General features: G+C 41.2%; 1 protein-coding gene across 1 annotated transcript in view; it reads right to left on the bottom strand.

The window, feature by feature from the left end:
- Positions 1–12,389, bottom strand: part of rtn4r (reticulon 4 receptor) — a 40,421-nt gene extending 28,032 nt beyond the window's left edge. The window contains 1 exon segment of the mRNA XM_018662282.2: positions 11,784–12,389. Coding sequence (XP_018517798.1) covers positions 11,784–11,805 — 22 coding nt within the window. The 5' untranslated portion in view covers positions 11,806–12,389.
- Positions 12,390–17,425: the final 5,036 nt, after the last annotated feature.

Genomic DNA, 17,425 nt, shown 5'->3' with positions numbered 1-17,425 from the left:
TGCTTCTGTGGTGACAGAGGAATCCTTATAGAGGAGTTGTTTCAATGTTGTTACATAATGTTAAAAGAGCGTTTCCACTGGAGCTGATGAAACATCAACAGGCTTTATTGTCAGCAGATGGAAAGGCAGTCATCTTCCTGTCATAATAAAGTAAACATATTCTTAGGATGAGTGGAAAGAAATATGGATACAGAAAAATCAGAAAAAATAACAAAAGCTACAATAAGCCTGTTTTCTCCAGTCTTTCAACACTAAAAGATGTCTGAAATGATACAGCCAACACAAACACATCATTGTTATTTCAGCTTTAGTTGACAATGTTTGCCCAATAAACGCTTTCCCAATAAAAACCCTGCAGATTCAGTAAATGAGGCTACTTTGGGGAAGAGAGGCCCATAAAGTCCATGTCAGTAAACCATATCTGCTTTCATCCGCTAATCTGCAATAAAGTTTCCAGTCTCCAGTCTCTCCATTTGCTGAGTAATGCCTTGCCTGGCCGGTGGTGAGGTGCAGTACTCTCACACTGGAGGAGGCTAATGGCTGTTTATGGTTTCTAATGCATGATGCTATAGCTTTTGAAATAACAGGTCTCTATTACGACGTTGTGTGCAGATAGAATCCATTGACGGGAAATACTCTGATACCACAAGTGACCTCCTAGAGTTTCTGAATGTATATATCTTGACCCATTTAACCAACAGTTCTTAATGGAACTGTGCTTCTGTATGAATTTTGGCAACCTAGAGGATGTGCTCATAGTTACAATATACCTCTTAAAATAAAGACAATAATGAAGAGGAATTATGGGATTCATATCAAAATTTAGGGAACAGATTACCTCTGTGGAGAAAATCTAAATTAAATAGATCTGAACATTTTCAAGGACAAAGATTACAAAAAGTAAAGAAAAAAATGAACATAATAATTCTGCAGTGTACTTCAGAATAGTTTGAAGTGCAGAACAATCTAAAACATTTAAACCATGTCTTAGTTGTGAGCGTTATCAACCTTCAAAATGGGAAAATACTGTATGTAATGATTGTTGATAGTGAGGTCTTTGGATCATCATTAATAACCCGAGTAACCTGGGACATTGTTTTCCTGAAGGACATGTTGCTTTTCGGGTGTAAGGGATGGATCCTTTGAGCACCAAAAACAAAATTCCTTTCACCTCTGTTCTATTGTGATGGACAAAGACGTCTGTCAGTAGCAGATATTTCAATCTTACAACTACATGAACTGGAAATTTTACCTGGTTTTCTAGTTATCTGATTCATATACTTATTTAAAGAACAAACAATTTCTGCTTTTTAACTGTTAAAATATTGCACATTAGATTTGTGTTCATGCATTCATGCTTTTATATTTTTAAATCTTTGTGCTATGCTGCTCTGCTGGTTCCTAAAACAGCTGTAACATATGGATGATAGAGGCCTTACTTAACATCTCTACATATTCTATTTATATATGTTGATTGCTCTGTGGTGTAATTGATTTTAAAAGCATCCCCCGTACACTATATGCATTAGTGTTTCTGATGCAGTATGGTTTTATGTTGAACATGGTGATGTTTGGAAGAAAGATATTTGATTGAAAAAAGATGGCATGGGAGGCTCTTCCTCTTCCTTAATTTTGATATTACTTTATGTAACACTGCATGAGATTAGAGGTCATTTATCAGCTGTCTCAGAAATGCATTTTATGGTACACTGGGCTGCTGACATTAAATTTAAACTATGATTTCTGACTCTGACTTCTGAGGGAAAAGATTTGTGTTTCCAGTAGTCCATTATTTGAATTCCTAGCTGTGATTTTGAACAGCCGATAAGATTCTGCGGAGTTTCCAGCCCTAATTTCACCGTCATGCTAGAGTAGGCAACAATAAACAAGAGGAAAAACCTGGGGAGGCTCAGGTGTCTTTAACTTAGAGGGGAAGGTATACCCATTTCATGGCCCACAGTCACAGCGTTAACTGTGGGAGATGGGAATGTAACATGTACTCACCCCCCCTGAAAACCAGGTCCGCCTCTTAAACCTTGTGTGAGTCAGCAAGCAGCGGGGGATTCTAGCAGCCGCCGCGTGTGTGCTTGTGTGCACACGCATGGCGGGTTTCGTCCCGCTGAAGTGTGCACGAGTTGAGATGAAAAGTGGAGGAAGAGTGTGTTCCCTCTCCTGTCTCATATTTCTCTGCGGTGTAATGTGCCGCCTATTCATGCGATGCCTTTTAAAGGCATGGTGGGAATCGCTTCACAGTCAGGCACGAAACTCAATATGCTAATGCCTTCCAAGGGAGCGATGGAGGGGGAGAAAACATAACCTGTCAATTACCCGCGGCAAAACCACTGAAAGATTTATTGAAAACCACCAGAAATTTCCACAAGACAAAAGAGCTTAAACATGCAATAGATCAAAACACAAGCCACCAGTTGCTTGACTAATTACAAAATCATGTCAGTAAAATTAACCTCCTCTGACTTTAATGGAATCAAGTTCAATTACATTATGCTTAAAGAAGCATATGGCAATTGTATCTTCTTACTAATTACTTCTTGAAAGTTCCAGGTGGAAATTTGAGGCTTTGATTTAGACTAACAGAGAAAAAGCTTGGGCTGTCAAAACTCATTATCCAAACAAGTGGAGCGGGGTCTGTACTTCTGATGAGAGATGCAAAATGGGTAAATACAGTTTGGAAAAACAACCCCCCCCCCCCCCCCCAAATAAATCACAGATACACCTAGATACACCAGTCATCTGGAAGGCACCACTGTAACAGCCAGCTTCCTTCCGGTGGCAGCACAGTTTTGCTCCCATGAGTATCTGCTGGCTGAGGACCCAAAGTTGACACAGCGGGACCATCATTGCTATCAGACTATTTCGTTTCTCACACAGACATCATCAAGACCCCCTCAGCATAATTTGTTTACAGCTTGGAGATGGAGTGTTGGCAGTGCTCATCTCCCTCACTGGAATAATTGCTGTGATGATAAGCTTTGCTGGGAACACGTACAGGCATGTGAAATAAGCACTATTTCTGATTAGAGGTTTTGGAAACCGAGCCAAGGCGTTGTGTCCGCGACGGCGCAACATATCCTCAGTACAATCTTTTCGCTCATCAGATCAGTTCTTCCTTTGTGCTCTCCAATCCTGAATGTCAAAGGGATTCATGGAATTTTTATTTTCTATTTTTTTAACACAGGTCCTCTGCCTGCTCTAATGCACTGAGAGCCGTGTCAAAATGCTGCACTGCAGGATCTAAATGCTGTGGCTTCTACTGATAGAATCATCCGCAATACTTTCAGATGGATATATTTCCATTCTGAGACTCTGTCACCAATTGATATAACATAGTTGGAAGAATAAAGCATCTGTATTTGCTGTTCTCAACATCCAGTTTCCTTGGAAAAATCATCAAAGGAACAGGAAGTGATGCATTTTGTGATTCTAGCAGTGGCATTGATGGAAATAAAGACAAAAACCAGGTAGTTATCATGATCGCTTATTTGCCACCATATGGCTGAACAGACAAAGATCATTATACCTCACTGAAACTAATAATTTGGAAGAGAAAATGCAAAGATTAAGACGTCAGACCACCAGTTATGGTGCAGAAACAGCAATAAGGAGCACAAAAGTTGTATTCAAAGAAGAGAGGCTAAAAAAAGGGAAAACTGATCTTGATTTACTGAATACAAAGGTTCATGACCTGAGCTTTGCATGCTATTACAGCCTTGGATGGTTTTCTGGTTTCTGGGACTTAAACCCATGGATGACATATGGTGCAGTAGTCCAATGTGAACCTCATCAGAAGAGGAAAATCCATGTCTGCTACTCTCCTGCTGGCCACGGGATCCATACTGAATCTCCCTCCATCATCATCCCTCTATCTTTCCACCCCTCCCCACAGCTTCCCCTGAGCCAGCAGATTACAGATATCATTATAATGGACGTCCTGGCAGGCTAGCTGCGGTCACATTTAATTTGCCGTGGTCTGATATCTACACAAGATAATCAGCATTTACACCTGAGAGTGAAGACAGAGAGATGAGCGACAGTGTGTATGTGGGTGAAACATTAATAGAATTAGTGAGAAAAAGAATGACCAACACCACGTGAGAGAAGTAAGAGAACGCGAGAGTGAGGGAAGATTGTAAAGAATCAGAAGGGATATGTATTCGCAACACAATCCTCAGGGACTGAAGGAGAGTACCAATGAAGCACACTTGTCAGATTTGCATTTTAATAAGAATAACCTACTTTGGGCCCCTGAGATGACTGAGAGCAAAACCTGATTTACATGGACGTCCCTCAACACAGATGTTACATCTTAGCTTGGAGAGAGTTACCTTTCCTTCATACTGTATTTTGCTTTGGTAGGGCAGCCCTGTCCAATTACATGCAGATAAACAATAGTGTTGCTATTTCAAAGTGGGGGTTATAGGGCACTCTTATTGTAGCAGGCAAGTGGGATAGTCATTGATTCCACTTTTATGCTTGTGAGTATGTTTAGAAAGTCTTACTCTGCTCCTGCAGCAGTTGCAGGATTATGCATTTCCCTCTCAACAAATCCTTTTACTCCCACCTGCCATTGAGGACATTGATTTGTGTATGAAAAAAAGCCATATCTGCCACCTAAGATTTTTGGAATTCTTGTATAAAGCCACCAGAACTGGTATATATTATATATGTTTAGCGCCTACGGAATGAGTTTTCACATCTACAACAGATCAATTTCCCCTGAGCCGGGGAGTGACGACCTATTTCCTTTGAAGGGCTCCCCATACATATTTCAGCTGTGAACTACCTACCAAGCTCAGAGAGAGACACATTACTGTTGTGAATGTATTGCAATGTGACTGTATGAAAGTTCAATTTGTCACTGAGTTTCTGAAAGGCTTTGTTCTAACTCAATCTTTAATGGAAGTATGGCACAATGTAAAATTCAGGATTCTGTACGTCTGCCTGTCTATCTATACAAGCTTTAATCCCCAATGAATATTTATGATGCACTGCAGAAAACATCCACCTAAAATGACAAATTCTTTGCAAAAACAAGAAAAAAATTCACTTTTTTCAGCTTGTGCCTCCTGACAAAGAAGGAAATAACACTTGACTAAAGATGCCCTTATATATTTATATATACATATATGTTTTAGATACAAAAATACTCTGCTTGGAATTAAAATTCTTGACTTTTTTTCTGCAATAGAACTTTAGTTGGCTCATTAAATATTCTTAAATGACATCTATTCCTTCCCCCTCATCAGAAAAGTCCACAGTCTGTGAATTAATTTTTTAAATTAAAAAGTTTAACTGCTGGACACAAGATGTCTCCTACTTCACTATAAAATCTATTCTCAGTGGATGTACATTGGAGGTTTCACATCTCACTTGTGTAAGTCCGTGATTGGCTTTCAAATCATTGGTGACGTATGGACATGTCTTAAACTCAGACTTAACGTGAGCACAGCACAGCTAAACTTTCCCATCATTCTGCACAGTGAAAATCAAACAAAGAAACTAATGAAGAAACAAATAATAAAACAATGAGCAAAACAAGATGGAATTTGGAGAAAATCTGTCAATTAATACCTCCATATTGGCAGGTATTTATTCATTCATCTACTGATTATTTGGATGCAATAGTAGAGTTCTGATGCCAGAGAGATGGATAGATACATAAGGGCAATTCAGCATTCTATGTACTGTATCTAATTTATGGTTTGTCTAACCTTTCCTTCTGAGTGAGCTGCCCTCTCTGTCGTTAAATGGGCTCCTTACTCCATCGTCTCAAGGTGATTTTTTTTTTCCTTTCACCCCAGACTCTGTAGAATCTACCTTTTGCTCGAAGGTAAAAATATGCAGCCTCTGAATTCAGCATACAGTATTTGTCCTTCACATAAAAACACCCATATAAGCAGCTGTTTATGCAAGACGTAGAGTCCTTCTGAAGTGGTTCTTTAGAACTTTGCCTTCGCTGAAGATAAATAACAAGAGGAATAGGATTCAACAACGCATACAGTAGAGAAAGGTGACCCCCTTTGGCTTCAGCGCCTCAACCATGTGGTGCCAGGGATTGAGTAAGACACAGCATCAAAACACCAAATCCCATCTGCCGAGTTTACAAACTAATCACAACAACAGGCAGACTCTCACAGGATGATCAGAAGGACTGGTAGGGAGTCCATTTTGCGTCACTAACGCTAATGAGATCAACACAGCTAAAAATCTATCCAAGGATGGGGGAAAAAAAAAGCTGAGGTTCTTCCTCAGGATATCCTCCTTCTAAAAGAAACAGTTCAACATTTAACCGTCCTGCTGAAGCAGCAGCCAATACTGACTGAGTGCAGACTTCAGATCAGGTCATATGTCAGCAAAATGTGGCTAATTATATCAAAATATCTTCCGTGCTTACTGAAGCCAAGTATTGATGGACCTCAGGCTCTCTAGTGTAGATCTAAGAGAACAGAACTGTAGTATATTTTATACTGTATAGATATCAATCTTGTTTAAAATCTTTAAAATGACAAAAATAAACAAATATGACTTGTATGACCTCTTCATATCTATCTATCTATCTATCAATCTATCACTCTGTGTTTGGTGTTGATCAGTTATGTTAGCTCTACTCCTAACACTGTGATCAATGGCATCGTACTTGTGCTCATGTCTTGGATCAGACAGCCACTTTATCTATCTGAGTGGCACTGCAGCCTGCAAAGAAGAGATGCAGAGAGCAGGGTTGACTTATAAGGATGACAACGGCTCCATTCATGCGTCTAATTTAAGAGCGGCTTCTGCTCTGTCTAATTAACAATTTACTAGGCCATCAGTCAGCCTCCCCATTGTGGCATAATCAGCGTCACCGACGTTCAGGCAGCTCGGTGCACACTTTTGCATCTACAATGGGATTAGAACAGCCATGCAACTTTCATGGATACACAGACAGGAAAGTTGGCACTGCGAGTTCCAAGGACGCAGAAAGAACAACAGTGAAACCTCAGATTGAAAGATGACACTGTGCTGCAGAGTGAGATGGGCAGCGTGTTCGACAAATTAGCCAGCTCTGTTTGTGCATGCTTTAGCTGCAGCCATAGAGTGTTATTCCCGTGTTAAAGGAATCAACAGATGCATATTCACTCCCCTGGGTGGGCTTTCGTGTTACTCCCTGGCTCAGCCCGGTTGGTATGTATCATGACTCTGGTGTGAACACAGGTCTTATGCAACTGCATATTGTGTACAAATTCCACGTTTATTTTTTCTTTTGGAGGGTTGGGCTTAGGGACATCGGGGGGGTTTGCTCTGCTCTGTCAGGCGTAGGCACCTTTATAAGATTATGATACAGTGTCAGGGGATTATTGTAAAAAGACATAATAAATCCCCCCGTAATGACTCCAGCCACCTCACCTCCCTGAAGTTGCATAATTCCAATTCATCTGGTCCTCCTTCCTCTCCCACACCCTCCTCAAGACTAGAGCCAACACTTATTGTTAATATTTTTTATTTCAGGAGAGGAGTGAAGGGAGTGGTGGGGGTTAGCATCCACAGCATGTTTTCTGCTCGTTGTCCCTCCAAATATTCTGACAGTGCAATAATAACCCACAAAGAGGATTAAGGACTGGTAATCTGGGGGAATAGTGTATTCCATTTCTACTGCTTTCTGTATTTTTTTCGCCCCTTAGCTTCCTCTGTATAAACAAATAGAATTTACTCGTTTATCCACTTAGTTCCTCTGTCTTGCTGATTAGCAGCGAAGGGCTGGGAGACTGGGATAACCTAGATCGGATGGTTCCAAGGGTATCTGAGGCCAGCATGCCTGTGTATGTATCAGTGGGAATCTGCGTGTGCGTATGTGTGTGCAGCGCACATGTACTGTATAAACAAATGCAGTGCTACTTGAAGGGTGCGGCCAATTAAAAGAAGCCCCTGTAGGAGCGTGCTCATCAGGATGCAGTGAACATAGCAGATCCACTCTCAGATAGCCTGCGCAGTCTGTCACTGTAACTAAGGCATTAATATTACCACACCTCTGTAGCATAAAATATCTTCAACCTTTCGACAATGAGCAATCAATAAGAAATGTGAATAAAACGGCTCACAGGATCACGTGTGTCGAGTGTATGGAATCCTAAACATTTTATGTATGATTCACATTTTTTGAACAAACTCTTGTATCTTGTGTGTTGTGACTGATAATGCAAATATAGTCCCAATTTAATTGAATGTGAAATCATCATTTGAAACCCAAATTTGAAACAATATTACAATAAAACATTAGTAAAAGTATGCCAAATTGTAATCAGAAGTCCATAAATTGGGTCATCAGACTGTAATAAAATGTGATAAGCTGTCATGCATTACATAAAGCTTCTGGTAATTACATGTAAAAACTAGATCTTCTCATTTTAATTCAACAACAACGAGCTCCAGAGATTATTAGATCATCCAGTAGTGACGAGAACAGTTACACTCTGGATATATTTGGAGGGATTAAAACTCCATTACCAAACAGTTGTTACACGATCTGTTGCTAAGAAACTTTCATTATGAATCTGGGTGAGGAGGTGAATGTGTGATCGGATGGGAATGTTATTGACTTATAAGAGAAAGAAGCAGATTCTGTTGTTATAGAACAAAAAATGCAGTGTCGAACAGATAAGAAAAAGTCAAGTGGAACCAAGGCTGAATGACTGCATTGGACTGCACTGAAGCCTTAAACTACCTTCTGTGTTTACCCTCATTGTCTACTGGATCCAATGGCAACCCAGAAGTCAGTGCTGATGTGTAGCAGTACACAGCTAAATTGCCAAGCAAAACCTTCTATTGAACTATTTTTATTTATTCTTGGGTAGCATAAAGCTAGGCTGCAGACAAACCACATGATGCACTAACTGTATAGACTCCTGATGAGCCCCACAACTTCATCACAAAGGGGCAATAACCCATCTTTGACCTTTATCAACCTCTATTGGTGACCAGAAGGAATTGCAACAACATTGGCAGAACTTATTATCTCCCGTTCTTGGCGCTGCACAGGTTTCTGGCACAGGTAATGAGCCTTATTAGTCTTCATAGTTGAAAGGTCTTGCTCATAGCACCGGCCTCAATTGATAAAGACTTGGAAAAAGTGAATAAATGAGACCGGGGAGACTGGGAGTGTCTTGAAATTCAGCCCGAAAACTAGAAATGGAAGAAAGAAATCTCTGCACCTGGCAGAGTAATCAATGAGTCAGTTGTATTGATCAACAACCTTCCCAGCTACAGATATATGATAGTCATTTTGTACTACGGGGATGTACAAATCTGACATTTTCCCCCTTGAATACCTCAAGAGAAGAGTTGTGCTTTTATTGGTCTCACTGCTGACTTTAGCCAATTAAGAGGAAACAAACCTCAACTAGAGCTCACAGGAATGTAAACAACATTACTCACTGAAGTACTGTTAAGGAAAAAGGGAGGAGCTGCTAATTCTCTTCCTCTCATTCTGCTCCATCTTCCATAACATGCTGACATGTGATGAAAGACGCTGTCTGGAAAGCGCACAGTGACAAGTCAGGCAAACGACAGGCATGATAAGTTGCTTTGCTTTCATTTTACATGCATTCTTTCTTTTTCTCTCTCATTGCTGCCTCTCCCTTCCTCAGACCTCCCCATATACTGACAGAACACTACACCCACACACATTATCCCTCGGATCCCTCCCTCTGTGCTCATATATACACCCATACAAACACAAAGATGGATCAATTTCACATTCCCTTTCAGGATGCGGAAGATGCCATGTCTCATTGTCAGTTTATGGCACGATGTTTGATCCCACCTAATGCTGCTATGCAAATCAGCTATTGTTATTCTTTTTTTTCTGCCTGACAACTTTTTTCTTGTGTAGCTTGATATGTTCTAAACAATTCGCCAGCACAGATGCTGCATCTTGTGGCCTATTTTTAAAAATAGGGCAGAGTTTTTGGCAAGGTACCACCAAAATAATAGCAAAGTTAACTAATTGAAAAAAAAAATGCCCTCATTGTGTAGTGGTTTAAAACTCCCGAAGAGAAAGCTTTCAGTTCCACTATAATGGTTTTATCCATTCATTTGGGCTTTATTGGCTTTGCTTGGCAGTAGACAGGGAGCAGCGGCACCCCCGAGCAACAGCTTTCCCACAGAGGCATTTGATCATATGCTGACTGGGTGAAAAAGAGTGTAAATTAAAGTCCCACCTCACTCTGACACTTTAAACACAAGACACGACAGGCCATATTTTCTTCGCCAAATCAGGAGCCTGAGAGATGGATACCAATTATAATTGCAGCAGGGGAAAAAAAAAAAACAGACATAGGTGTGTGTCAGGAGCCTGGTGCTAAATCACACCAGCAGCTGGATGATGAAAACCTGCCTGTCGGGTCTGTGGGACCCAGAGCCATTCTGTGCCAATGAAGGGGTGTGCACTTGAATTTGCATCACCCTGTGACATATCAAAGAGAATGCAAAAGTAGATGTGCCTCTTTGATTTCCCTAGTTGTGAAATGCAAAGTTGCTCTGTAGGCCCACAATAATCTGCAGCTTTCTTACCATAATCCTGCACTTTTAGCCAAGTAATGAACAACGTGAGGAAGAGAGTGTGTGTACAGCATGTTGCATAAGGACTGCGTGTGTGTATGCCTGTGTGTTTCTTTGTGTTTGTGTGTGCAGGGGTTGGGGCAGGGTGGAGATGAGGGTTTTCCTCCAACTCTTGATGGAACAAATTGGATGTTACATACATGCACTTATCTCCTCGTGGTGCTGCTTATCAAACATCACACACCGTGTCAGTGTCATTCTCTCTGCACTGCATTAAACGTATTTACACCAAACAGGAGCCGGTACAATCAGGCGCGCAGGAACACGCGCGCTGACATGCCAGGTGCCTCCTCCTCCTCCTCTTCCCTGCCCCTCCTCCAGCCACCTATTGGCACACGCACCCACACACGCACGCGCACAGCCTAAGGCACAGTCCTGCCAAGAAATGAAATTCTTAGCCATTTCCGGCGGGAATGGAAGGGGGGGGGGCATTCCTGTCCTCATTAGAATAGCGAGCCCAAGTCCAATTGGTGAAAGCTACAAGGCCCAATTTCCTGTCACTTTGGCGGCACCCTGAGTGGGACGGTGCCACAAAAACACCAATTATAAGCCAAGGAGCTGGAGAGTAAAGCGGTATTATTGGGCCGCCAAGCGGACCATCTGCAGACTTCATCAAAAGCTCAGCCCACAGCGTCCAGACGGGCTGAAGCGGATGCCCGGGTTAAGTTGCGATATCATGCAGAGCATATTGACCACCACAAACAGTACACGATCTCTCACTCTCTCTCGCGCGCGCGCGCTCGCTCGCGCACTGGCACACACAGGCATACAAAGGGAGAAAGGAAGGGGCACACGCGCAAAATCTGCTCTGAATTACGACTCAATTAAGAGCCATTGAGTCAAGGTCGTTTACAGCCGCAATATCCATAACTGATATTGACTTTGCTTGTTAGTCCGCTTCAGAAATAACGGAATAATGTGTTGCTGTGCAGATTAGATGTATTTTTGCGCATATTGTCAGTCAGGTACCAGTTTAACCGAACCCAGGAGGATCCGGCAGAGTAACTCCAATTAGGACATGTGATTTATCTTTGGCTGTGTCTGCTCTCCACAGAGCAGTGACACTGCCCGATGTGGATTTTATCAGTGCGCAGTAACCCAGCAGATTCATCTTGTCTGCTTTATGTGAAAACTTTACAAAGATGTCCTATTGTCTAATGTGTACTCACCATCAATAATAACGGTCTTCATGATTTAGATAGGGGTGAAATCCAGAAGCTGTATAAAATCCAAGTCTAACGAATCCCAGCGTGTGCGGAGACAGATAGGATATCCGCTGTTTATTGCAATTTATGGGTAATTGCAAATCCAGTGCACGGTGGGAGACGGACAGCCTAAAGCACCCCGGCACCCTTCAAACTTTAGCCGTAGGTCTTCCCGAGTGGGGAGCCACGTCTCCGGCTGCACCCGAGCTCAGTCATTTGGACGAGGGATTTTTTTTTTTTTTTTAAAAAGTCAGCAATAAACATCCAAAATTGGGATCAGAAGACTCGACAGCACCAGTCGACACCTCCCCAAAATATAGGACGCGCAAACAGCTCCGGAGAAGAGCTCAAAGTGTTAACGCAGAAGTGGAGAAATCAGCGACACAGGCGAAAAACCAGAATTGGATCCATCTTTTGAAAATCGCAGCACATATCCAGTCCGATTACTTGCCCCCGCCGTATATTTCCCAAGTACACAGAGAAAAGTGTGGTGGTGGTGGTGGTGGAGGATGCGCACCGATGTCGGCCCGCACTGGTGCGCGTCAGTGTGCGTTTTCCACGGGGAGGTGGAGAGGGAGGGCGGGGCAGCGAGGTGCGTTTGGCGGAAAGAGAGAGAAAGAGGGAGAGAGAGAATTCAGAGATGAATGTTTTATGGGTCTGTATCACGCTGCAAAAAATATTCCTTTTAAGTCTCAAAGTGGAATTTTCATCTCTGCCAAGGCAAAGGAAGATGTTATTTATTTATTTCATCTGCTGTATTTTCTGCCTGGTTTCTTCGATACCTACAGTTATTTATAGAAAATCCCTGACACAAACAAGAATGAATTTTGATTATTTATTTATTTATTTATTTATTTGTTGGGCGGGGGGGCAGGGTTACCTGATTGATGGGCTTTAAGAGTGAAAATGAATAAAAATTAGTGATTTATTCAGACAGACATTTCTTGCAGTGCAGGGCTGCGCTCTAATAAATGTTTTATGTGCAGGGGGTGGTGGGTTGGTGGTGGTGGTGGGTGGGTAGGAAGGTGACGTGAGGCGAATCTATTTGGATCGGACACGGCCAGGCACGCACATGCATACGAAAACACCCCCAAAAGACAGGCGAAGAGCCAGGCCTGCTGGTGGGGACCCGCGCTTCCTCCCGAGGAATGGAATGGCTGCTCTAATGTCGTAGGCGGAGTTGATAAAAATCGTCAGAAAAAAAAAATCAGTTCTGCTTGGTAAATTGGACAGACAGAGTATCATGTCTAAGCTTTAAACCAACCTGAGACCTGGGACTGTTACTAAAAATATTCTCTTGATAGTTTTTCTTTTCGTTACATCAGCTGGTAAAAAAAAAACATTTCTCATTATTATTTTCCCACCATAAATTACTGCTTGTATCTTGAAAATGTCCTCGAAATATTAGATTTAAATTGCATAAATGAATATAAACACAGGCATATTTTTGTTCTGTGTATTTTCTCCACATTGAAAATCAAAGTACCTGCAGGCATAGCCTGTCCTTTATAGGCATTATACATTCATTCTAAATGCATTTGATGCGATAATGGTTTCTTTTAATAAAGTGATTGCACTGTTGAGTAGCAGAGACACACTCTGGCAATGCTGATTGGACCGAGGACCAAATCACCGTCGCTCTGGTCTGCAGCTATGCTGGCTTTCAGCAAACCCTGGAGGATTGGCTTCACAGCAGCGTGGGTTTTATCTTTAGGTAACAGATGCCCCCTACCGGTGAACATAAAAATAGATTTTGAGCCGTCATGGACAGAGACAGAGAGGCCTCATCTGAGGAGGATGATTCCCTGCTCGCCCTACAGACAGCAAGGAATCATTCTGTGTGTGTGTTTGTAAGCTCCAGCGAATAAATTATTGAATTCACAGAGGAGACTATATTGTATATATTTAATACATCTGCTATAAGGGAATCTGTAATATTTCCATCTGCTGGCATGTGTATACATAATGAAATATGGGAAAGTTTCCACATTGCTTACTAAATCTTGGAATAGAAGCTTAGCTGTAGAATGGTGACACATAAAGACAGTAGCAGCTTGTGTGTATTTTGTGGCATACTGGCACAAGGATCAAAAGCTTCCGTTAATTACAATATAGTACGTACATTGAGACAGAAAAAAAAGCCAAGAGATTACCATAGGGAGCAGGTGAATGAAAACCACAGCAGGTGGTGTAGCTGAGTGAAATGGAGGTATGTGCAGCAGGCTAATCCCTAGCTTACAACTGCCACCAATATTGAATCACACCATCAGAATATGTCAGCGAGCCACTCGGCTGGTATTTGCTCACAGTGGAGACCGGCAGGGCCAGATGGCCAGTGGAGACTTGGTCCAAAGCCGCGGTAGCAACCCGCTGAGAACGAGGTCACCCCGAGAGAAAAGGAAATGCTGTCACCTTTCGCAGTTGTCTCTGTCTCCCCTGCTTTACTTCAATGCATCCATGAGGACAAACACATGTGTCTGCATAATCCCATCGTGTGTTTGTATGCTCTTTGTTTGTGTGCCCTGCATGGAGTGTACTGTAACAGGCAAAGCAGCATTTCCTGTGCTGTATTTTCTAAGGCTTTTCAAAAGAGGGAAAATTATAATGAGCAGTTATCACCACTACTAACAAGGGTGGAGGGCATCAGACAGCTTATACATTTAAATGTTACATTTTCCAACCAAACTATTATATTTACTGCAAATCTACAGTATATCTTGCACAGAATTACAGACTCAAGAGAATGTATTCTGTAGTAACCCAGTACTGCAGACATGTTTACATATCTGCTATGAAACAACTTTTTTGTATGTGGTGACTCTCAGCACAGAAAACAGAACCATCATTAAAAAGACAAGAACATGAGTTGCATATAAAGAAGGATCTTAATTAAGTCACAGTGTACAGTGTTGACATGATTTAAAAAAATTGGCCACAACAAGACATTCCCAGAGTATAACCCTTCCTAAATATATCCCCAGCTAGAAAAACACATCATTTGGCTCACTGGTTAAGTTGTCTCCTTGTGCCAGGAAGTGAAGGGTGTACTGTAACTGATTACTATACCTCCCCCAGCTCATTATACAACATGCCTACTCACTCCTCAGTCCTCCGCTCATTCCATTATAGTATATCACAATGATATGCGCCAGCAAGTGAAAAGGACACAGGTAAATTGTCACGGGAGCTTTGAGGCTGGAGGCCTTGCACAGTGAGCGACTGTAAATTAACTAAGGGTGGATCATTGCCATGCGAATGGGGAAAAAAGGAGATTGGGGATCTTTAATTCATGACAGTAATGAAATGAGTCAAGCTGTTGAGTCTCAAAGGCAACGGATCCCTAGGCTGAGGCTCTACTATTCTTTTCATCACAAGTCTGGACGGATCAAAAGGAGAACGAGGGCATAAATGACTTCCTTTAGTAATGGGAAAGTTAGTTGTCCCACTGCCACAGGAGCTACAGTAGATCCAATGTTAATTACAGTATATGAATGAAAGCTACACGTAAAGATATTTACTCAGTTTAGATTACAGAGTGAAAAGGAAGTTAATGTTGAGGGTTCATGTTATGTATATGGTATGTCAGAGGCCATGAAGGTTCCCTAGGGAGCCCATCCATATATCCATCACACACTCACATCACATTCTTCTTTCCTCCTGAATGATGAAAAACTGATGCAAAATATGCAGACATTTGCCTTCATAATACATTCTCTGCTGCATTTGGCCATTGTTAGTCCATAACTGAGCAGGAATAGTACATTTGTCACTTCGGGCAATACTACTCTTTTTACAACTTTCTACCCAAACACACAGCGTGGGGTGACTAGGATAAAAATGCTTGAATTTAATAAAAGGAACAAAAAGAAAAAAAGAAAAAAGAAAAATCTGTGTAAAGAAAAAGGAGAGGAAATGCAAATCCTCCTCAGGGAGAGAATCCCTGCTGGCTGAGTTCCACAGTATGTGTTTGTGAAATATGATGGGTGAAACCGGTTCAGAGTTATACTGTTATTTCTTACAGTAATCGTTGGAGTAAGAGTTATTTTTATTGATCTTGTAACTCTGCACATAATAAAGAAATTGGTGGATGATTCCTGTAGGCCACATTAAATAAACAAACACACATCAGGCACACAAAAGTGGTACTTAAAATGCATCAGATAATATAAAAGCAATAAAATACATTTATAGAATACCTTCACACAGAATTACTGCACTAATGGGGACTTATGTAAAATTAACAGAACAGAAATATGGGCATACATAGGTACAGGTATACAGGTATACAGGTGTTATGAGCTATGCAAGAATTTATATTCATTTTTGGCCAAGAGGTATTTTAGAGGGGATAAAAAAAATATCATACATCTTGTTATCTTACAAGTGTTACTTAATCTGAGGGGTTATTTAGATCCCAGAGAGGTCTACTTTCCTTTTAGACCTCTTAATAAAACTCCAATAATCCTAATAGACTTTTTAGAATTTGGGAGAGGTAGTGCTGGATAAAAACACCAACCACAGGTGTACAGCAGATTAATATCCACTATAATTACACCATGTTTTATAGCTGAGGCCTCTGAGACCCCAACACGACTTAATATGTAATTTTCTGCAGCAGGCATCCGAAACATGTGACCACTTACAAGTGAGTTATTTTGCAATTATCGTGAAATTAAGAAAAATCACTAAGCATCCAAGTGAAAAATGTTAAAATGTTAAGTATGTTTTTGCAGCTGTAGTGGATCCCAGGACCCCAAACAGAACATTAAGACAGGGAGGACTAGCAGCTTTTTTAGTCTCCTGTCTAATATATAAACATATTAGAAATGATATGTAAGTAATTACCCTAAAGCAAAGCAAAACAAAAATTGTATGAATTAAACTATTGAGGCAGGCCTGTGTCCCGCTAAACGAGAATACAGAAAACAATATAAATATATCTGCAAATTAAATCTCCACCTGCTCCATCAGCTCAGAGTGAAAACAGCTGTTTAATGACACCACACTAAAGCCATATAGACATGCACAGAGTATGCTGTATGTGTGTACATACTAACTTTTAATGGCTAGCCATCCATGCAAATCAAGTAATGCTGAACCTGAGGGGTTCTGGTATTAAAATACGTACATGCATGGATAACCATGCTGTGAAAAAGGGTTAAAGTGTACATTACACCTGGCTATGGGGTATAGGAGCAGGTGCTGGACACCAACAGTGAAATTAGCTGTAATCAGCTTTATTATTACAACTGCCTAATTATGTCTTTGTATATAGTTTTGCAGTGTTAAATGAAACACTTTGAGAATATGGTTAATTTTCCGATCGTCACAGTGATAAGGCAGCTTTGAATTGAAATTGCCCTTGAGGAGCAGAATCCAATCAGAGAGATGTATTCCCTCACAAGTGCCATTACTCTCTGCACCATCCATTTCTTATTTATTTATTTATTTTTTGCTTTTCCTCTCCTTTCTTCTCCAAACTCACAGGACAAAGAGTTCGCTCTGCTCTCCCAACTCGTGCTCATTAGGCCTGGGAGTCAGATATTAATTCTGGCCTGGGTGAAAACCCTGTTGCCATTAAGATCGGGTGACAGCTCATTTTCCTT

This window comes from Lates calcarifer, linkage group LG13 (genome assembly GCF_001640805.2).
Source record: "Lates calcarifer isolate ASB-BC8 linkage group LG13, TLL_Latcal_v3, whole genome shotgun sequence".
Classification (NCBI taxonomy): Eukaryota; Metazoa; Chordata; class Actinopteri; family Centropomidae; genus Lates; species Lates calcarifer.
The sequence above is the reverse complement of the archived record's forward strand: the minus strand, read 5'-3'. Positions and strand labels throughout refer to the sequence as shown.